Genomic DNA, 22,954 nt, shown 5'->3' with positions numbered 1-22,954 from the left:
GGCCGTCAGGATACTCCACATACGCGTACTGTGGGTTCGCGTGGAGCAGCTGGACCCTCTCGACCAACGGGTCCGACTTGTGCACCCAGCCAGGTCAGGAGCGGGGTCCCTGAGGAAGACTTCCTGGGAAAAACAAGAAGGCGTTCATGAGGCGTTTGATTAGTGGATGTACAAAGAAGTGACCGGATTGAATGGAGGGCGTCTGGGAGGACCTCTAGCCAGCGGGAGACTGGGAGTTTCTGGACCGTAGGGTCAGCAGGACGGTCTTCCAGACCGTACTGTTCTCCCTCTCGACCTGTCCGTTACCCCTGGGGTTGTAACTGGTCTCCATCGACAGGGGGAACGTGGCTGATTGGATGAGGGGACGGGCTTTGTCGGTGTAATTGGGGTCCCACTGGACGTAATATGAAAAGAAACCCAGACAGCGCTTGAGGGCTTTGGGGGAATGGGGGCGAGGGAGCTCCATCAGGGGCCGCATGCGTTCCGGGTCGGGGCCTATCACTCCGTTACGCACTACGTAGCCGAGGATGGCTAGACAGTCGGTGCTAAACACGCATTTGTCCTTGTTGTAGGTCAGGTTCAGGAGTTTTGCGGTTCGGAGGAATTTTCGGAGGTTGGTGTCGTGGTCCTGCTGATCGTGGCCGCAGATGGTGACATTATCGAGATACGGGAAGGTGGCCCGTAAACCGTATTGGTCGACCATTCAGTCCATCTCTCGTTGGAAGACCGAGACCCCCTTTGTGACACCGAAGGGAACTTTTAAAAAATGGTAGAGCCGCCCGTCCGCTTCAAACGCAGTGTACTTGCGGTCACTCGCGCGGATGGGGAGCTGATGGTAGGCGGACCTGAGGTCCACCATGGAGAAGACCTTGTACTGCGCGATCCTGTTGACCAGGTCGGAGATACGTGGGCGAGGGTACGCGTCCAGCTGCGTAAGCCTGTTGATGGTCTGACTGTAGTCTATGACCATCCTATTTTTCTCCCCAGTCTTTACCACCAGCACTTGTGCTCGCCAGGGGCTGTTGCTAGCCTCGATGACCCCTTCCTTCAGAAGCCACTGGACCTCGGACCTGATGAAGGTCCGGTCCTGGGCACTGTACCGTCTGCTACTAGTGGCCACGGGTTTGCAATCCGGGGTGAGGTTTGCAAACAAGGACGGGGGATCGACCTTGAGGCACGCGAGGCTGCAGACAGTGAGGGGGGGCATAGGGCCGCCGAATTTGAATGTTAGGCTCTGGAGGTTACACTGGAAGTCTAACCCCAGGAGTGCTGCCGTGCAGAGGTGAGGGAGGACGAATAGCCTGTAGTTTTTAAACTCCCTCCCCTAGACCGTGAGGTCCACTATGCAGCACCCCGTGATCTGTACCGAGTGAGAACCAAAGGCCAGAGCAATTTTTTGCTTAACCGAGTAGACAGGGAGAGTGCAGCGTCTTACCGTGGCGGGGTGGACGAAACTCTCTGTGCTCCCGGAGTCCAGCAGGCAGTTTGTCTTGTGGCTGTTGAGCAGAATCTTCGTGGTCGCTGTGGAGAGGGTACGAGGCCGCGACTGGTCCAGTGTGACTGAGGCGAGTCGTGGCAGATATTCAGAGTCGTCATCAGGCAGGGAGTAGTCACCCGTGGGGTCCTCGGTGCCGATCCAAGATGGCGATCGACAAGAATTTGTCGCCCGTCTCAAAGACTGAATCTGTAGATTTTACGCTTGTAAATTTTGTTCAGCTTGCAGAGGTGGAGCAGGAGACGCCGGCACTTGGACAGGCGGGATTGCTGGCATTGCGGCAGTGTCATGGACAGGCGGGATCGCTGGCAGATCGGTGGCCTCGTGGCAGGAGACGTCCAGAGGGGGCATGATAACTGGCGGAGCAATGCGGTTAGGCGGTGGGCGGGGAACTCTCCACAGCGCCCTCCTGTTGCGCTGGAGAATGGAGCCGTCAGCCATTTGAAAAATGAAAGACCTTGGGGCGGCCTTCCTGACGACAACAGCTGGGGATGACCAACTTCCCTTAGGCAACTGGACATGAACAACATCTGCTGGAGCCAGCGCAGGCAGATCCGTGGCATGAGCATCATACGTGATCTTCTGCTGTTCACTGGACCGCTGCACTTTTTGCAGCACCGTGTGGTGGTCAAGGTCTGGAAGCTGGATGGCTGGAACAGTCGTCTTCCAGTTACAGTTCATGAGCATCTGCGCCGGAGACAAACCAGTTGATAGAGGGGTTGCCCTGTAAGCCAGCAGCGCTAAGTTGAAATCGGAGGCTGAGTCTGCAGCCTTGCACAACAACCGCTTGACAAAATGGACCCCTTCCCGTTTGATTTTGGGTAATGGGGACTGGAGGTGAATTGTCTGAAGTTGTAGGATCGTGCAAAATCAGACCACTCCTGGCTGAAGAAACATGGACCATTGTCACTCATTACTGTGAGTGGTATCCCGTGCCTGGCAAATGTCTCTTTGCAGGCTTTGATGACGGACCTTGACGCAAGGTCTGACAATTTCACCACTTCCGGGTAACTGGAGAAGTAGTCAACCAAGAGCACGTAATCACGCCCATTGGCGTGAAAGAGGTCTACCCCCACTTTAGACCACGGAGAGGTCACAACCTTGTGCTGCTGCAGTGTCTCCTTGGGCTGAGCCGGTTGAAACTTCTGACAGGTTGGGCAGTTGAGGACCATGTCGGCAATGTCCTGATTAATGCCCGGCCAATAAACCGCCTCCCGAGCTCTGCATCGACATTTTTTGACTCCAAGGTGACCCTCATGGATCTGTCCGAGCACCATAGCTCGCATGCTTTGAGGAATGACGATCCTATCCAGTTTAAGAAGGATTCCCTCAATGATCGTTAAATTGTCCTTATCGTTAAAGAACTGGGGACATTGCTCCTTTTGCCAGCCATGGGCGAGGTGTTGCATCACGCGCTGCAGTAGGGGATCCTTGGCAGTTTCTTCATGTATTTGGACCACTCGTTCATCAGTGGCTAGTAGATTGCTGGCACACAACTGCACCTGTGCCTCTATGTGGCAGATGAAGTCGCCCTGTTCACACAGTGTGGTGATGGATCGGGATAGGGCACCCGCGATGATCAGCTCCTTACCCGGTGTGTAGACGAATTCGAAGTCATATTGGCGGAGGCGAAGTAGAATTTGCTGTAGCCGAGGTGTCATGTCATTTAAATACTTCTGGATTATGTGGACTAAAGGCCTATGGTCTGTTTCCACCGTGAACTTTGGCAGGCCGTATACGTAGTCATGAAACTTGACTATTCCCGTCAGGAGACCCAAGCAGTCCTTTTCTATCTGGGCATACTGTTGCTCGGTCTGCGTCATGGCCCTGGAGGCATATGCCACTGGAGCCCAGGACAAGGAGTCGTCTCACAGGAGGAGCACCGCCCCAATGCCGTCCTGGCTAGCATTAGTAGATATCTTGGTGTCCCTGGTTGGGTCAAAGAATGCCAGTACTGGGGCTGTGGTGAGCTTCGCCTTTAGCTCGAACCACTCCTTTTCATGTGCGGGCAACCACTGGAACACTGTTGACTTCTTTACGAGATGCCAGAGGGCTGTGGTGTGGGCTGCCAAATTGGGAATTAATTTCCCGAGAAAATTTACCATCCCGAGGAAGCGGAGGACCGCTTTCTTGTCCTCCGGGGTCTTCATGGTGTTGATCACCAGCACCTTGTCGGCATCAGGTTGCACACCCTGCTGTGAAATGTGGTCACCCAGAAACTTGATGGCGGATTGACCAAATGAGCATTTGGCCCTGTTGAAGCTGGAGGCCATTTTCATGAATCCGCTGGAAGACCTGTTTGAGGCGGGCAATGTGATCCTCGGGCGTTGTGGACCAGATGATGCCTGCTAGTCTTATTAGGACAGATGATACGGAATGTTGCAAAAATGTAATTTTAACAGAATTCACTTGTTCTGCGAAGGTGATTGTTAGGGAAATGAATAGATTTAGTAAAAGGGGGTTAGAGCTAACACTCCTGACTCACAGTGAGAGCACACGTTAGTTAAATGCTTATACAGCTGGAGAACTCTGTACACCAATAAACCTTAGCATGAGTTGCCTGACGAACTGTGTAACCCTCAAGGACCTGAATCAGCAGAGCTCTTCAGCAATGTCTTGGGAATCAAATTTGTTTACTGTCAGAAGGACAGACATTGAGCCAGAGCAGATTAAGTGTAACCTCTGGGAAGATAAGGAAAAAACAGTTAAACCTAGCTCGGAGACTGTCTGCTTGGTGAGTTATGTCCTTGGAACCAAAGTCATCTGTTTAATGTAAACCTATGTGTAGACTAAGATTGGAATTTGAACACTGTTCTGTGTAAATGACCAACAACGTATAAATATAGTGAAAATCTGTAACTTGGCGGAGTGCTGTTTCAGGGGTCTCTCTGAGATAGTGCTCTCCCTGCATGCTTCAATCTTGAATAAACAATTGCAACTTTTACCTGGGTCTCCTATGATCCGTTCATAGAACTTCACCACAAGAATAACTATTCCTCAGTAGTGTCATCACCTCATTCACCTCCTCCATTTTGGACAGCTGTTCCCTCTATTTTCTCAAGGATCACATCCACCAAATGCAGAGCATGATCCAAAATGAAAATCACCGAGTATTTTGCTTTCCTCACCCCCGAGAACAATTGCCTCCCCAAAATAAATAAATACTTTAGTACACATTATGCGCTGGTGAAAAAAAGGAATACTCTCTGCCGTCTGGATGTAAGAACTGCCACTGGTTCGCTCCTCCCAACTCTTTCAAAAACTCTGCTAACACTTTCTCCCTCTTCAAAGGGGTTAATGAGCACGGATTAGATCCATCCATCTTCGGATGCAACACTGTATTTAAATCCCCACCTAAATTCAAGACTCCAGTTCAGGCCAAGCCAGTGTTTTATACACGTTTAACATAATCTCCTTGCTCTTGCACTCTATGCCCCTGTTAATAAAGCCTAGGTTACTGTATTATTTACGAACCACTCTCTCAACCTGTCCTGCCACCTTCAATGATCTATGCATATATACTTCCAGGTCCCTATGCTCCTGCACCCCTTTCAGGATTATACTCTTAACTCTCCTCATTCTTCCTGCCAAAATGAATTACTTCACACTTCTCCAGATTGAATTTTATCTGCCACTTGTTTGCCCATTCAACAAACTTGTCAAATTGATGCTTGCTTTCTTTAATTATTTCTGATAAGAAAAAGGAGTTAAAGGGATATGGGAAACAAGTAGAAAGGTGGATTTGAGACCAGGAAGAGATCAGCCATGATCTGACTGAATGGTGGAGCAGGCCCAAGAGACTGAATTGCCTCCTTCTGCTCCTCATTCTTATGCTCCTATGGGCTTGGGTGGAGTACTCTTTCAGACGGTCGGTGCAGACTCAATGGGCTGAATGGTCTCCTTCTGCACTGCAGGGATTCGATGATATGCATTAAAGTTTAGAAGAATGAGAGGTAACCTAATTGAAACATAAGATTCTGAGAATGCTTGTCAAAATAGATGCTGAGAAGATGTTTCACCTTGTGGAGAAATCTAGAACTAGGGGATCCAGTTTCAAAATAAGGGGTCTCCCATTTAAGATGCAGAAGAGGATGGATTTCTTCTCTCAGAAGGTCATTCATTTTTGGAATTCTTTTCCACAAAGTGCTGTGGAGGCTGTTTCATTAATTACATTCAAGGCTGAGTTGGACAGATTTTTGATTGACAAGAAAGTCAATGTTTTTGAGGACAGGGAGGAAAGAAAGTGGAATTAAGACCACAAGCACATCAGCTATGATCTTAGTAAATGGTGGAGCACGCTTGAGAGACCTAATGGCCTATTCCTCTGCTTGTTTCTTATGATTATATGAATTCCTTTGGGGGAAGATTCCCTCTAATGCTCACTGGTCTGTAGTTCCGTGGCCTATCACGACAATAGTATTAATTAGTGAAACTATATTACCTGTTCTCAGGTCCTCTGGCACCTCCCCCGCGGCCAAGAAGAATTAAAAATTTGGGTCAGAGCTCCTGCAATCGCCTCCCTTGTCTCCGACTGCACCCTGGGACACAATTCATCTTGACCTGGAGGTTTGTCCATTTTTAAGCCTGCCAACACCTCCAATGCCTTGTCACTGCCTGTGACAATTTTCTCAAGAACCTCACAGTCTCTCTCCATAACTACTTCCTCATTCTCTTGGTGAAGACAGATGTGAAGTATTTGTTCAACACCCTACCAATGTCCTTTGGCTCCACCTACAGATTCCGCCCTTGATTGCTAATGATCCCTACTCTTTCCCTGCTAATCTTCTTCCCATTGATAAACTTATAGAATATCTTGGGATTTTCTCTACTTTACCAGTCTCATATCCCCTCTTTGCTCTCCTAATTACTTTCTTAAGCTCCATCCTGCACTTTATGTACTCTACTGATGCCTCCATTGATTTGCTCCCCTAGGCCAAAAGCCTCTCTTTTACTTCTCATCGTATCCTGAATGTCTCTAGTCATCCATGGTTCTCTGGGCTTGTTACTCCTTCCTAGCATCCTTGAAGAAACATGTTGTGTCTGTGTCCTCCCCCTTTCCATTTTGAACGTCTTCTGTTGCTCTTCTGTAGATATTCCCACAAGTAACTCTTCCCAGTCTACCTTGGCCAGATCCTGCCTTATTTTACTAAAATCCACTCTCCCCCAATCCAAAACCTTTTTTTACAATTTTTCTATTTCTTTGTCCATAACTAACTGAAACTTAAGTTATACCAATTTATTTAGAATCATAGAATCCCACAATGCAGAAGGAGGCCAGTCAGCCCATCGAGTCTACATCAACCCGCTGAAAGAGCTCCCCACCTAGGCCCACTCCCCAGCCCTATCCTTATAATCCCGTAACCTCACCTGAACTTTGGACACTAAGGGGCAATTTATCGTGGCCAATCCATCTAACCTGCAGATCTTTGGACTATGAGAGGAAACCCAGGCAGACACATGGAGAAAGTGCTAACTTTTCAGTCACCCAAGGTTGGAATTGAACCCGGATCCCTGGCGTTTCAGACATATTAAAAAAGGTCACAGACAAACCAGATGCAGAGTCAGACAAACTACCCCGAGTTCCCCCCATAAAATGTCAGGAATTCCATTGAACAAGCTTGAGGAAGACCCAGAAGAGAAGTCCGTAGTCTATCAGCTCAACATGGTGAAGTTAACGGCCGTCCATTAAACATTGATGTCGATATAGGTGCTGCCACAATGGTAGGAGACCAAACCTTTCAGTATCTTCAGGGAGGGCTGCAACCCTTGAATATCAACAGCACATCAGCCACTTTAGCCACTGATGCGGGGGAGGCCCTGAAGATAATGGGTATGATGTCAACACCCAGCTGCCAATAATCGTAGTCAAAAGACAAAGTCCAAACTTCATGGGTTGAGATTGGTTGAAGAGAATCGGGCTAAATTGATTGGAGATATTCAGCATCACAGATGGGTTTTTCCAGGAACATCTGTGTAATAATTACCATGAAGTTTTTCAGAGAGTTGAGACGCATAAAATGTTTGAGAGCCCGATTGGTGCCTTATGCTCTGCACCAAAAGGTTAAAGTGGAGTTGAAATATCTGGAAGACCTGGGGGTAATTACTCCAGTGTAGTTCTCAGAATGGGCATCAGCCTCAACCCGCCCTTAACCTAAAGTGCTGCCAAAATTGCTTCCATATTTTCAATGTGGCAACAACCAAAGGACTCTCCAAATACCTCCCTGGGGCAAACGGGAGCGGTGTCATTTCCAGCACCAGTAATCCTGACCCCCTATAGTAACCTGCTTCCATCCTCATCCACAAAGCCTCCGTCTCCCTCCCTCCTCCAGCCCCGCATCTTCACCGCCCAGTAATAGTACAAGTTCAGAAGGCCCAAACCCACCCCCTGCTGCCCACTCTGAAATACCATCTTTCTAATCCTAGCCACCTTACCTGCCCAGACAAATGTTGAAACAAACCTATCCACATCCTTAAAAAATAATTTAAGCAAAAAGACCAGCAAGTACTGAAATAAAAATAAAAACTGCGGCAAAACATTAATCTTCACCACCTGCACCTGACCTGCCAATGACAGGGGAAGACTATCCTACCTCAGTAGATCTGCCTTAACCCTAACCACCAGACTCAATCCCGGCCACCTGCATTCCCAAGTACCTGAAGTGGGTTGTTGCCACTCGAATTGGCAACCCCCCTCCCCCCAAATGAAACCCCTGCCCCTGGATAAGACACCACAAAACACCCACTGTGACTCAAGTTCAGCTTGTAGCCCAAAAGTGTCCCAAATCTCCGAAGCAGTCCCATTATATCCCCCAAGAGCTTGGGTCCAAAATATACAACAGGTCATCAAAGTACAGGGCCACCCTATGCTCCACCACCCCCCCTCACTATCCGAGCCCCTCAATGTTATGGTCAAGGGCTCTACCACCATCACAAACAGAAGGAGGGAACATGGGGCATCCCTGACTTATTCCCCTGTGCAACGGGAAGTACCCTGATTTCATTTCATTTGTTTGCACACACATCGGATCTTTATACAAAAATTTCGCCCATGCCAGAAACTTAGGCCTGATCCTAAACCTCTCCGACACCACAAATAGATAGCTCTCCATCCAATCAAATGCTTTCTCCATATCCAGCGCCACCACCATTTCCAACTCCCTTCTGCTAGAGAAACCACCACATTCAACAGCCGCCGCATGTATGATGACAACTGCCTGCCCTTTACGAATCCTGTCTGATCTGGCACATCTCCAACCTAAGCGCCAGCACCTTCGCCAACATCTTGGCGTCCACATTCAACAGAGATATGGGTCTACAGGACCCACACTCCACTGCATCCTTGTCCTTTTTAAGCAGCAATGAAATGGATGCCTGACCCGTCATCTCTGGCAATGGATAACTCTTCCTGTTTCCACGCCATTATCTCTGAGGTCCCCTTCCTATTTCTCACCTATATACTGCCACTTGGTTGCATCATCCAAAAATATAACATTAAATTACACTGAGGACACCCAGCTCTTCCTCACCACCACTTCCTTCAATCTCTAAAATGTCAGAAAATTATCAGACTGCTTATCTAGACATCCAGTACTGGATGAACAGAATCTTCTTGCAATTAAGTGTTGAAAAGACCAAAGCCATTGCCTTCATTCCCATCTACCAATACTACTCCCTAGCTAACATCTCCATCTCTCTATCTGGTAACCAACTGTCTGAAGCTGAACCTATTTGTGAACTTGGTGCCGTAGGACTCCAAGTTTGCTTTACAACCACAAATCAATACCATCTCTAACACTTCCTTTTTCCACCTCTGTACATCATCTGACTCTTCCTGCAACAGCCCATTTGTTGCTGAAATCCACATCATGCCTTTGTTAACTCCAGGTCTAACTGTTCCAATGCATTCCTGGCAGGCCACCCATATTCTACATTTTGTAAGCTCCAAACTCTACTGCCTGTGTCCTTACTTGTATCCTTCGCCCCTGTTCAGCATGACTTAATTTGATCATTCTCATCTTTGTTTCCAAATCCCGACCAATGTTTCTATTTTACTTATTGCTGTAATTTCCTCCAATCCAACAATCCTCTGAGATATCTGTGTTCATCTCATTGACTTCTTGAACATCGCTCATTATAATTGCTTCATGATTGGTGGCATGCTTTTGGCAATAAGCTTTAAGGTCTGGAATTCCCTCCTTGAATGTATCCATCTGCTTACCAATCTTTCCTTCAAAGACTGCTTCTTGAAACCTACCTTTTTGATCAAGCTTTTAGTCATCTTCTTAATATTGTCGTATATGGCTTGGTGTCAAATTTTGCTTATAACACTCTTGTGAAGTGCCTTGCGATATTTTATTCCATTAAAGGCACTATATAAATACACAGTGGTGTGTGTTGATGGTGACTATGGGTGATTCCTGATTCCTTTATGTGGACTACTGTTTGGGGTTTGGTGGGAGGATGGGATCGTTGTTATTGATATGGGGATTGGCATATTTGTGACTGATTATTGTTTATTGTTGGTGTGTGTAAATTTGGGGGGAAATGTGAAAAAGGAGAATAAAGAAATATTTATAAATGCAGTTTTGTAGCTGAAAGATTTGATGCCATTGATGAAGGAAAGGGGGCAATATATGTACGGTATGGGAGGGGAGCAGAGGTGACGGAGATAAATAGGGTGAGTCTATAGATGAATTTGAAATAAGGACAAATAAATAGGTTGAGGGTCAGAGAGCCAATATTAATCAACAAGGAGTGCGATGATGGATATGCAGTACCAATTACAGGCAGCTGAAAATCTCACATCTAGGATTTTGCCACTGTTTACAATTGTATACGCAGAGCAATCAATACCTGTAAAATGTTAAAAGCTATCTATGTTTTACAAGAGTGACGTGAATTGTCAATTTATTAATACTGAGAATGGAACTGGGTCTCTTTCTGATGGCAGTGCATGACAGACCACAATTTCAAATAATTAATTATCTCAAAAAAGTAACAATTATCAGGTGTCTAAAATTGTGAGATGAAGTGGTTGGAGGTTCTGAAGAGTCGGAGGTTACCATGAGTATAGAGTATCTATCTGCCCACTTAGAACATAGAACAGTACAGCACAGAACAGGCCCTTCGGCCCTCGATGTTGTGCCCAGCCATGATCACCCTACTCAAACCCACGTATCCACCCTATACCCGTAACCCCCAACCCCCCCAACTTGGGAGTGGAAATGAAGAGTTTTTGTATTTGAGCAACTTCCGAAAGGCATGCCCCTTGAAATGAATCACCAGTGTGTGCATGTCAACCAACTGCTATTTTATTGCAGGTGTTGTTAGCTAGTACTTTCCAACCAGCCCCCCTGTACCAGGTAATTTCTGTTTAGTGATAGGTTGAAACTCGAATTAAAGAACGAGCGGGCTGCAGCGTCCGTCGCAGTTCACCACTTCCAGCAATATTCACATTTTAGCAGCTATAAGATTAGCGACTAAAAAAAAAATCTCCCACTGAGGATTTGCCAGAGCCGACATTTCCATCAATTACAATCCAGGAACGGAGGAAAATACCTCCGCTCAATTAGAAATTGCAAACTGATCGATATATATAATGGGTCGATTGGTTCTTCAACGTGTATAACAGCTATATCACCTTCGAATAAAAAATATCGATGACGTGTCCTGAGAGATCGGTTTCGGCTGTAAAATGATTATTTTTCAAATGAAACTTTAGTGGGGATTTTTTTTTTCCTCAGACCCATACACAATTTTCGTCCCTGACCATTTTTAATGACAAACGGCGGAGGGAGCTGACCAAAAAAACAACGCGTTTGGTTTTTGCGAAGTGAAAGCTATTGAGGCGCGCGGATATTTTGCTGCATGCAGCCAATGTTTTCTTTCCGTCTCTCCCGGAAGGCTGTAGGTCAGGGGGAGGGGACAGCTCGAGTTTCTCCTTTACAACAGGCTCGGCAAATCCAACATGGAGGGCCTGAGCAAAGGCCGCGATATCAGCCTTTCTGCTCTGAAGCAAAACGACCCTTTCATCTCCACTATCGTCGATGTGACCAGCCAGGTTGCGTTGTACACTTTTAACCCAAAGGCCAGTGAGTGGGTAAGCTGGGGTTTGTTAAATTAGCGCTGGAAATGACCGAAAACGGCGGCGACCCCGGCACTCACTGCTGTACTGTGGGGGAAGGGGCGGGAAGGGGAGGAACAAGCCGTGTAAGTTTTCAATTCGGAGCTGTATGCTGGAGGTTTGCAGCTCGCCTGCTATTTGGTACCGGCAGCGTAAACCTGTTGAGGTCTAATCTTTCGGAGGCCCGAGTATTGAAGTTAGACGAATAGGCGAAGACCAAGCAGCTTGAGCTGAAGAATGTGCAGGTCCATCTGCTCTTTTCCGCTGCTCATGTTCCACAGGAGCCTCCTCTCCGAATTCACCTGACGCCATCAAACATAACCTTTTCCTTTTGCCCTCGTATGTCCCTCCAGCTTCTCAATCATCGGTTTCTGAAAACTGTTGTAAAAGAGGCTCGACAGTCGGCCCATTTTAGCCTGTTCGTTCATCACTGAGATCATAGCTGATCTATGATGTGACTGGGAGTCCATTCCTGCCTTTGCCCAACCTTGTATCTTCGGTTAAGGGAAATATATCAATCTCTGATTTAAAATTAATAATTGATCAAGGAGAGGCAGTGGCATAGTGGTATTGTTGCTGGACCAGCAATCCAGAGACCCAAAGTCATGCTCTGGAGATCCGGGTTCAAATTCTGCCATGGCAGATGGTGAAATTTGAATTCAGTAGAAAAACAAATCTGGAATTAAAAGTTTAATGATGGTTGTTGTAAAATCCCAACTGGTAATGTTCTTTAGGGGAGGAAATCTGCTGTCCTTATCTGGTCTGGACTACATGTGACTCCAGACCCACAGCAACCTGGTTGATTCTTAAATGCGCTCAGGAATGGGCAATAAATGCTGGCCTCATCCCATGAACTAATTTTTAAAAAAATCAGCTACTGTTGATGGAAGACAGTCCAAAATTCAATCATCCTTTGTGTGGGAAGCCTGCAATTTTTAAAACTGTGTCTTATAGTTTTAACCCCCCTAGCCAGTAGAAATAGCTGCTGTCTATGTCTTGATGTCTATCTATCTAGATGGTTTTAAATTTTAGGGAATACAACCCCAGTTTGGTTAATCTCTCCTTGTAATTTAGCCCTTGGAGTCCATACAGATTGACCTATACTTTTATATGATAAATTAAGGGACACTTGGGGACAGGGGTCCTTTACAGGAATCCAGTGAAAAAGAATCATGTGTAATTCAAACCTGCCACCTACAAGTTCAACCACTCTCGGGGCTGTTGACAGGAGTGCAGTGTTTAGTGTTGCTGCCAGGGACCCAGGTTTAATTCCAGTCTTGAGTGACTGTGTGTGGAGTTTGCACTTTCTCCCCGTGTCCGTGTGGGTTGCTCTGGTTTCTTCGTACTGTCCAAAGCTCTGCAGTTTGGTTATGCTGAATTGCCCCTTGGTGTTCAAAGATGTGTAGGTAGGATGGGGTTACAGAGATAGGGTGGGGGAGTGGGTCTACGTAGGGTTTTCTTTCCAAGAGATGGTGCAGATTCTATGCGCTGAATGGCCTCATGCATTGCAGGAATTCTAACTCTTATTGGGAGTTGTAAGAGGTGACTGACTCCAGACAGTTTTCCAGGTCGTGAGCCAATTACAACTGTAAAAATACAGGACTAGCAGTGTCCTGGGAATACAAAAACAGGACAGCCAGTGAAGTGACTGGATAATCCTGGGTTTTTTTAAAGAAAGGGATGGTTGGTCACCTTGAGTCCATGTATCATTCTGGTAAATCCCTGATGCATTCCCTCCAAGGTTAATATATCCATCCTATGTATGTATGTATGTATTTCCTGCAGAATGTTTGAGGTGAGGGACGCCGTCAGTGTCCCTGCTGATTTCATCTGTGGGAAGTGCACCCAACTCCAGCTCCTCAAAAACCGTGTTAGGGACCTGGAGCTTGAGCTGGATGAACTTCGGATCATTCGGGAGGCAGAGGGGGTCATAGATAGGAGTTTCAGGGAAGTAGTTACACCAAAGACTGGAGATAGATGGGTAACTGTAAGAGGGACTGGGAAGAAGCAGTCAGTGCAGGGACCCCCTGCGGTCGTTCCCCTGAGTAACAAGTATACCGTTTTGGATACTTGTGGGGGGGACGACTTACCAGGGGTAAGCCATGGGGTACGGGCCTCTGGCACGGAGTCTGTCCCTGTTGCTCAGAAGGGAAGGGGGGAAAGGAGTAGAACATTAGTAATTGGGGACTCAATAGTCAGGGGCACAGATAGGAGATTTTGTGGGAGCGAGAGAGACTCACGTTTGGTATGTTGCCTCCCAGGTGCAAGGGTACGTGATGTCTCGGATCGTGTTTTCCGGGTCCTTAAGGGGGAGGGGGAGCAGCCCCAAGTCGTAGTCCACATTGGCACTAACGACATAGGTAGGAAAGGGGACAAGGATGTCAGGCAGGCCTTTAGGGAGCTGGGATGGAAGCTCAGAGCGAGAACAAACAGAGTTGTTATCTCTGGGTTGTTGCCCGTGCCACGTGATAGTGAGATGAGGAATAGGGAGAGAGAGCAATTAAACACGTGGCTACAGGGATGGTGCAGGCGGGAGGGATTCAGATTTCTGGATAACTGGGGCTCTTTCTGGGGAAGGTGGGACCTCTATAGACAGAATGGTCTACATCTGAACCTGAGGGGCACCAATATCCTGGGGGGGAGATTTGTTAGTGCTCTTTGGGGGGGTTTAAACTAATTCAGCAGGGGCATGGGAACCTGGATTGTAGTTTTGGGGTACGGGAGATTGAGAGTATAGAGGTCAGGAGCACAGATTTGACTTCGCAGGAGGGTGCCAGTGTTCAGGTAGGTGGTTTGAAGTGTGTCTACTTCAATGCCAGGAGTATACGAAATAAGGTAGGGGAACTGGCAGCATGGGTTGGTACCTGGGACTTCGATGTTGTGGCCATTTCAGAGACATGGATAGAGCAGGGACAGGAATGGTTGTTACAGGTTCCGGGGTTTAGATGTTTTAGTAAGCTCAGAGAAGGGGGCAAAAGAGGGGGAGGTGTGGCGCTGCTAGTCAAAGACAGTATTACGGTGGCGGAAAGGATGCTAGATGGGGACTCTTCTTCTGAGGTAGTATGGGCTGAGGTTAGAAACAGGAAAGGAGAGGTCACCCTGTTGGGAGTTTTCTATAGGCCACCTAATAGTTCTAGGGATGTAGAGGAAAGGATGGCGAAGATGATTCTGGAAAAGAGCGAAAGTAACAGGGTAGTTGTTATGGGAGACTTTAACTTTCCAAATATTGACTGGAAAAGATATAGTTCGAGTACATTAGATGGGTCATTCTTTGTACAATGTGTGCAGGAGGGTTTCCTGACACAATATGTTGACAGGCCAACAAGAGGCGAGGCCACATTGGATTTGGTTTTGGGTAATGAACCAGGCCAGGTGTTAGATCTGGAGGTAGGTGAGCACTTTGGAAACAGTGACCACAATTCGGTGACCTTTACGTTAGTGATGGAAAGGGATAAGTATACCCCGCAGGGCAAGAGTTACAGCTGGGGGAAGGGCAATTATGATGCCATTAGACATGACTTAGGATGTGTTGGTTGGAGAAGTAGGCTGCAAGGGTTGGGCACACTGGATATGTGGAGCTTGTTCAAGGAACAGCTATTGCATGTTCTTGATAAGTACGTACCAGTCAGGCAGGGAGGAAGGGGTCGAGCGAGGGAACCGTGGTTTACCAAAGAAGTGGAATCTCTTGTTAAGAGGAAGAAGGAGGCCTATGTGAAGATGAGGCGTGAAGTTTCAGTTGGGGCGCTTGATATTTACAAGGAAGCGAGGAAGGATCTAAAGAGAGAGCTGAGACGAGCAAGGAGGGGACATGAGAAGTCTTTGGCAGGTAGGATCAAGGAAAACCCAAAAGCTTTCTATAGGTATGTCAGGAATAAAAGAATGACTAGGGTAAGAGTAGGGCCAGTCAAGGACAGTGGTGGGAAGTTGTGTGTGGAGGCTGAGGAGATAAGCGAGATACTAAATGAATACTTTTCGTCAGTATTCACTCAAGAAAAAGATAATATTGTGGAGGAGAATGCTGAGACCCAGGCTATTAGAATAGATGATATTGAGGTGCGTAGGGAAGAAGTGTTGGCAATTCTGGACAAGGTGAAAATAGATAAGTCCCCGGGGCCGGATGGGATTTATCCTAGGATTCTCTGGGAAGCCAGGGAAGAGATTGCTGAGCCTTTGGCTTTGATTTTTAGGTCATCATTGGCTACAGGAATAGTGCCAGAGGACTGGAGGATAGCAAATGTGGTCCCTTTGTTCAAGAAGGGGAGTAGAGATAACCCCGGTAACTATAGGCCGGTGAGCCTAACGTCTGTGGTGGGTAAAGTCTTGGAGAGGATTATAAAAGATACGATTTATAATCATCTAGACAGGAATAATATGATTAGGGACAGTCAGCATGGTTTTGTGAAGGGTAGGTCATGCCTCACAAACCTTATCGAGTTCTTTGAGAAGGTGACTGAACAGGTAGACGAGGGTAGAGCAGTTGATGTGGTGTATATGGATTTCAGTAAAGCGTTTGATAAGGTTCCCCATGGTCGTCTATTGCAGAAAATACGGAGGCTGGGGATTGAGGGTGATTTAGAGATGTGGATCAGAAATTGGCTAGTTGAAAGAAGACAGAGAGTGGTAGTTGATGGGAAATGTTCAGAATGGAGTTCAGTTACGAGTGGCGTACCACAAGGATCTGTTCTGGGGCCGTTGCTGTTTGTCATTTTTATAAATGACCTAGAGGAGGGCGCAGAAGGAAGGGTGAGTAAATTTGCAGACGACACTAAAGTCGGTGGAGTTGTAGACAGTGCGGAAGGATGTTGCAGGTTACAGAGGGACATAGATAAGCTGCAGAGCTGGGCTGAGAGGTGGCAAATGGAGTTTAATGCGGAGAAGTGTGAGGTGATTCACTTTGGAAAGAATAACAGAAATGCGGAATATTTGGCTAATGGTAAAATTCTTGGTAGTGTGGATGAGCAGAGGGATCTCGGTGTCCATGTACATAGATCCCTGAAAGTTGCCACCCAGGTTGATAGGGTTGTGAAGAAGGCCTATGGTGTGTTGGCCTTTATTGGTAGAGGGATTGAGTTCCGGAGCCATGAGGTCATGTTGCAGTTGTACAAAACTCTAGTACGGCCGCATTTGGAGTATTGCGTACAGTTCTGGTCGCCTCATTATAGGAAGGACGTGGAAGCTTTGGAACGGGTGCAGAGGAGATTTACCAGGATGTTGCCTGGTATGGAGGGAAAATCTTATGAGGAAAGGCTGATGGACTTGAGGTTGTTTTCGTTAGAGAGAAGAAGGTTAAGAGGTGACTTAATAGAGGCATACAAAATGATCAGAGGGTTAGATAGGGTGGACAGCGAGAGCCTTCTCCCGCGGATGGAGGTGGCTAGCACGAGGGGACATAGCCTTAAATTGAGGGGTAATAGATATAGGACAGAGGTCAGAGGTGGGTTTTTTACGCAAAGAGTGGTGAGGCCGTGGAATGCCCTACCTGCAACAGTAGTGAACACGCCAACATTGAGGGCATTTAAAAATTTATTGGATAAGCATATGGATAATAAGGGCATAGTGTAGGTTAGATGGCCTTTAGATTTTTTCCATGTCGGTGCAACATCGAGGGCCGAAGGGCCTGTACTGCGCTGTATCGTTCTATGTTCTATGTATGTGCGTGCGACGGTGGCATAGTGGTAATGTCTCTGGACTAGTAATCCAGGGGCACAGGCTCTGGGGACATGGGTTCAAATCCCATCACAGCAGCTGGTGGAATTTAAATTGGCTTTGAAAGCAGACCAAGGCAGGCCAGCAGCACGGTTCAATTCCCATCCCAGCCTCCCGAACAGGTGCTGGAATGTGGCGACTAGGGGCTTTTCACAGTAACTTCATTTGAAGCCTACTTGTGACGATAAGCGATTTTCATTTCATTTCATTTCCTGCCCGCCGCCATCTTGTTTTTCCTGCCTCGCACCTTTCTCTGCTCCAAAGCCGTTTTTTGACCGCTCCGCTCCTGGTCCAGTCCATCCACCGGCAGATAAGTGCAGTGGATGTGTTCCAAACCGGGGAAAAGTCCAAACAGCACCGCTGCAGGCCCTTAAAAGAGCCCAAAAGACCAAAAATAGCGGGAGCTACCGAACGTGCGGCTTAGCTCCACATCACCGCAACCGGAAGAGAGAGAAGAAAATCTTACCTGGTCTGGCAGACATGTGACTCCAGGTCCAAAGCAATGTGTGGTTGGCTCTTATTTGCCCACTGAAATGGCCTCGCAAAACACACTATTTCAAGGACAATTGGGGATGGGAACGAATGGTCGCCTTGCCAGTGATGCCCACAATCATAAAAGAATAAAATTAATTAACCACTCAAGTGCTTCACCTGTGGTCTAACCATGGTTTTGCATAGCGAAAGAATAACTCCTACCCCTCATGTTCTATCCCTCTTGGTATAAAGGCAGTTTTAGTGTATTTGATTATCTATGTACCTGACCATGACATTTTAATGATCTATGGACATGAAAACCAATGTTTCTTCGGATTTCCATGGTTTCCAGATTTTCATTATTTACCAATTTTGTCCATTAATTTAATCTATCAATATCTCTCTGTAATTTTATGTGTCCATCTATACTACTTATAGCGCCACTTATCTTTATATCATGGGCAGGGTTGGATATACGCCTTTCTAGCCTACCATCCAGAAATATGGTGATTGGTTGAAGCCGCAACACAGATACTTGTGGGACACCACTAGTCACATTCTGCCAATTAGCGCATCTGCTAATTATTGCAATTTTCTTGTCTCCAGCCACTTGGCCAGTTTCCTAACCAGGCCAATAATTTGCCTTTAGGTCTATGAACTTCAATTTTAGCGAACAGTCTCTTATGAGTAATTTTATTAAACACCTTCAAGAAATGCAGAGAACAAACATCTTTAGGTATTTTCCTATCCACTTTTGTCACCTCAAGACGTTCAGTTGGGTTTCTCAGGCATGACCTACCTGTTAACAAATCTAAGGTGGTACTATCAGCTGAAAATTTTCAAGGTGTTCAGTCATCCTACCGTTACAGTTTCAAGTGATTCCCTGGTTTCCTTTTGTCATCGTTCTCAAATAACAAAGTGACGCAGTAAACAGTTTCTGAATCAAGAGACTTCAGAAGAGTATAGTGAGGACATCTGCAATGTTTTCATCTACTTCTTTTAAAACCCTGGGATGAAAACCATCTGGTCCCCTGGATTTATCATTAGTCAGTGCCATTATTTTCTTCATTGGTGTTATTTTGCCGATGTTAATTTTGGTGAATCCCTGTCCCTGATTCAATATTTATTACTTCAGGATGTTCAGCATGCTGACCACTTCATCTGGTGTAGATACTGATGCAAGGTAATTATTCAGCAAGTTCACCATTTAAAAAATTTTCATAAACAACACCACCGCAATCAGTTTTCAAAGGCTCTCATTGCTCCTGACCACCCTTTTAAAAATATAATTGTAGTTTCTTATTTTTATACCCCGCTACCCTTGCAAGTTTATTTTCATACTCCTTTTTTTAAAGCTCTTATTGTAAGTTTTGTCGCCATTGGCTGTTCAGGATTTACACTATTATTTTGCTTTTTTTGTATGTTTTCCTACGGTTGTATGTTTTCTCTTACCTCCTTTAGATGTTCAGGAAAAGATTGATATGCAGTGCCTCTTGAAAAAATAAAGCTGCAGGATGACCTAAATAAGTCTTCAGAATTATGAAAGGTTTTAATAGTGTGGATACAGAGAGAATGTTTCCTCTCATAGGGAAGAGTGTAATAGAACAATATAAGACTATCACCAAGAACTCCAATAGGGAATTCAGAAGAAACTTCTTTACCCTGAGAGTGTCGAGAATGGGGAACTTAGGGCGCAATTCTCCGCACTCACGACGGTGCGGAGAATAGCGGGGTTCGTAAAATTTTACGGCCACGCTAGTCTGACGCCCTCCCGCTATTCTCCCCCCCCCCCCCCCCACGCCCGACTCCCGATACGAATCGCTGCCGCCGTTTTTTTTCCGGCCAGCAGCGATTCTCAGCTGCCCGAGGGGCCGAGTTCCAAGCCCTTTATGGCTGTTTTTACGAATGGCAAACACACCTGGTCTGGCCGTTCGTAAAAACGGCCGTAAAGTGCCGATTTTTAAAACCATGGCACCGATTGGCACGGCAGTACCACGGCCGTGCCAAGGGTGCCATGGGCCCGCGATTGGTGGGCACCGATCGCGGGCAGCGGGTCCGATACCCGCGCACTCTTTGTCCTTCCGCCGCCCCGCTGTATCACTTCGCGGGGCGGCTGAGGGGCATCCCGGCCCGCGCATGCGCGGGTTTCGCGCAAATGCGCGATGACGTCATCCGCGCATGCGCGGGTTGGAGTCTTCCCATCCTCGCATGCGCGGGTTGGAGTCTTCCAATCCGCGCATGCGCGGCTGACGTCATGTGACGTGTCAGCCGGCGCAAACTCTGGCAAGCGGGCTTAACGAAATTCGTTAAGCCCGCGATGCCGGAGTTTACGGCGGCGGCATGCTAGCCCCGACCGGGGACCAGAATCGGTTCCCGGTCGGGGAGGGGGAGGCTGGCGCCAAACCCGCCCGGATTTGACGCCAGCCTTACGATTTCTCCCTCTCTGGGAGAATCGCGCCCTTAGTGTCACCAGGAGTGGTTGAAGTGAATAGTATTGATGCATTTAAAGACCAGACAAGCATATGAGTGAGAAGGGAATAGAGGGTTACAATGGTAGACCTGGATGAGGGAAAGTGGGAGGGGACTTGAATGGAGCATAAACACCGGCATGAACTGGATGGGGTGAATTGTCTGTTTCTGTGCTGTTTAGCTTATGTAATCCGACATAGTCTATGGCTGCCTTTTCTAGCCAATAGAACTCTTGCCTCTGGGGCTATAGATTGGTTACGTATCACTAATTCTTTTTTAAACATCTTCCACTGGTCTTCTATCGTGTTACCCATCAACGGATTTGTTTAGTTTACTGTGAACATTCTCATCCCATTGAAGTCGACCATGCCTAAACCTAGAATATTAGAGGCTGTTGTGTGTTTGTGTCTTTCAAACACTATATTGAACTTCATCATATGATTGCTGTTATGTAAATGTTCACACACCATGAGGTTGTAATTAAATTGAGCTCATTACGAAGTCTAATTTGACATTCCCTTGTTGACTCAAGGACATATTGCTGTAGAAAACATTTCCAGACATATTCAAAAAGTTCAATTCCTTTCTGTTAGTTACTAGTCTGCTTAATCCACTCTACGTGGCAGTTAAAATCACCTATCAATACCATTTTGCATTTGTTACAAGGACAGGACATTTCATGCATGGGCAGAACATACTCAGCAGAGGTGACAGGTATAAGTTGGGAGGGAGTTGCCCTGTGATCCTCAGCATCAACTTTGGATCCCACAAAGCCTTATGGCACCAGGGTAAACATGGGCAAGGAAACCTTCTGCTGATTACCATGAACTGCCCCCCCCCCCCCCCCCCCCCCCATAGCTGATTAATCAGAATTCCTCCATGTTGAACACCACTGGGAAGCACTGAGGGTGGCAATGGCGTAGGATGTACTCTGGCTGGATGACTTCAATGTCCATCACCAAGAGTGTCTCGATAATACCACACAGACCGAGCTGACCGGGTTCGAAAGGACAGAGCTGCTATACTGTGTTTGCAGCAGTTGGTGAGGGAACCAACAAGAGAGAAAAACATACTTGACCTCATCCTCACCAACCTGCTTGCCACAGATGCATCTGTCCATAACAGTATCTGTAGGAGTAACTACCATGCAGCCTTCGTGGAGATAAATTCCCGTCTTCTTGTTGAGGATACCCTCCATCATGTATGGCACTACTATCGTGCCGAACAGATATAGCAACTCAAGACTGGACATTCATGAGGCACTATGGGCCATCAGCAACAGCAGAATTGTACTCTACCACAATTTGCAACCTCATTGCCTGGCATATCCCCCACTCTACCAATACCACCAAGCCAGGGGATCAACCATGGTTCAATGAAGAATGCAGGAGGGCATGCCAGGAGCAACACCAGACATATCTATAAATGAGGTGTCAACCTAGTGAAGCTACAACACAGGACTACAACACATCAAGTCGTGAATAGCAGTGGACAATTAAACATCTCACTGGAGAAGGAAGCTCCACAAATATCCCCATCCTCAATAATGGAGAAGCCCAGCACATCAGTGCAAAAGATAAGGTTGAAGCATTTGCAACAATCTTCAGTCAGAAGTGTTGAGTGGATTATCCATCTTTGCCTCCTCCAGAGATCCGCAGCATTACAGGTGTTAGTCTTCAGCTAATTTGATTTGCTCCACATGATATCAAGAAACAGCTGAAGACACTGGATACTGCAAAGGTTATGGGTCCTGAAAATATTCCAGCACCAGTACTAAAGACTTGTGCTCCAATACTTGCTGTATCCCTAGCCAAGCTGTTCCTGTACAGCTGCAATACTGGCATCTACCCGGCAATATGGAATATTGCCCAGGTTTGTCCTGTACACAAAGCAGGACAAATCCAAACTCGGCAATTACTGCTCCATCAGTCTACTCTTGATCATCAGTAAAACGATGGAAGGGGTCATCAACAGTGCTATCAAGCGGCTCTTACTTAGCAATAACCTGCTCACTGACACTCAGTTTGGGTTCCGCCAGGGTTACTCAGCTCCTAACCTCATTCCTGCCTAGGTTCAAACATGGACCAACGAGCTGAATGCCAGAGATGAAGTGAGAGTGACTGCCCTTGCCATCAAGGCAGCATTTGACCCTGTAGGAGCCCCAGCAAAACTGGAGTCATTGGGAATCGGTGGGGGGTGGGGGGGGGGGGGGGGGGGGGGACACATGTTGAGTCATGCCTGGCATGAAAGGAGATGTTGGAGGTCAGTCATCTTAGTTCCAGAACATTACTGCAGGGCTTCCTCAGGGGAGTGTCCAGGACCCAACAATCTTCAACTGATTCATCAGTGACCTTCCTTCCATCATAAGGTCAAGGATGATGAGTGCCTAAAGTTTAGCACCATTTGTGACGACTCACATGCTGCATTTGTGCATGGATTGCTTCAGTAATACCTGGACAATATGCAGGCTTCGCCTGACAAGTGGGAAGTAACATTTGTGCCACACAAATGCCAGGCAATGACCACCTCCAAGAAGAGAGGATCTAACCACCGCCCCTTGACATTCAATGGCATTACCATCAACTCCCACTATCAACATTCTGGGGGTTACCATTAACCAGAGATGGAATGCTGCCCGCTTGCTTGGATGAGTGCAGCTCCAGCAATACTCAAGAAGCCCAACACCA

At 46.9% G+C, this 22,954-nt stretch overlaps 1 protein-coding gene across 1 annotated transcript in view; it reads left to right on the top strand.

Annotated features, from left to right (window-relative positions):
• Positions 1 to 11,406: 11,406 nt before the first annotated feature.
• dcp1a (decapping mRNA 1A) overlaps positions 11,407 to 22,954 on the top strand; it is a 117,034-nt gene continuing 105,486 nt past the window's right edge. The window contains 1 exon segment of the mRNA XM_038812767.1: positions 11,407 to 11,594. Coding sequence (XP_038668695.1) covers positions 11,463 to 11,594 — 132 coding nt within the window. The 5' untranslated portion in view covers positions 11,407 to 11,462.

This window comes from Scyliorhinus canicula, chromosome 11, assembly GCF_902713615.1.
Source record: "Scyliorhinus canicula chromosome 11, sScyCan1.1, whole genome shotgun sequence".
Lineage (NCBI taxonomy): Eukaryota > Metazoa > Chordata > Chondrichthyes > Carcharhiniformes > Scyliorhinidae > Scyliorhinus > Scyliorhinus canicula.
The sequence above is the reverse complement of the archived record's forward strand: the minus strand, read 5'-3'. Positions and strand labels throughout refer to the sequence as shown.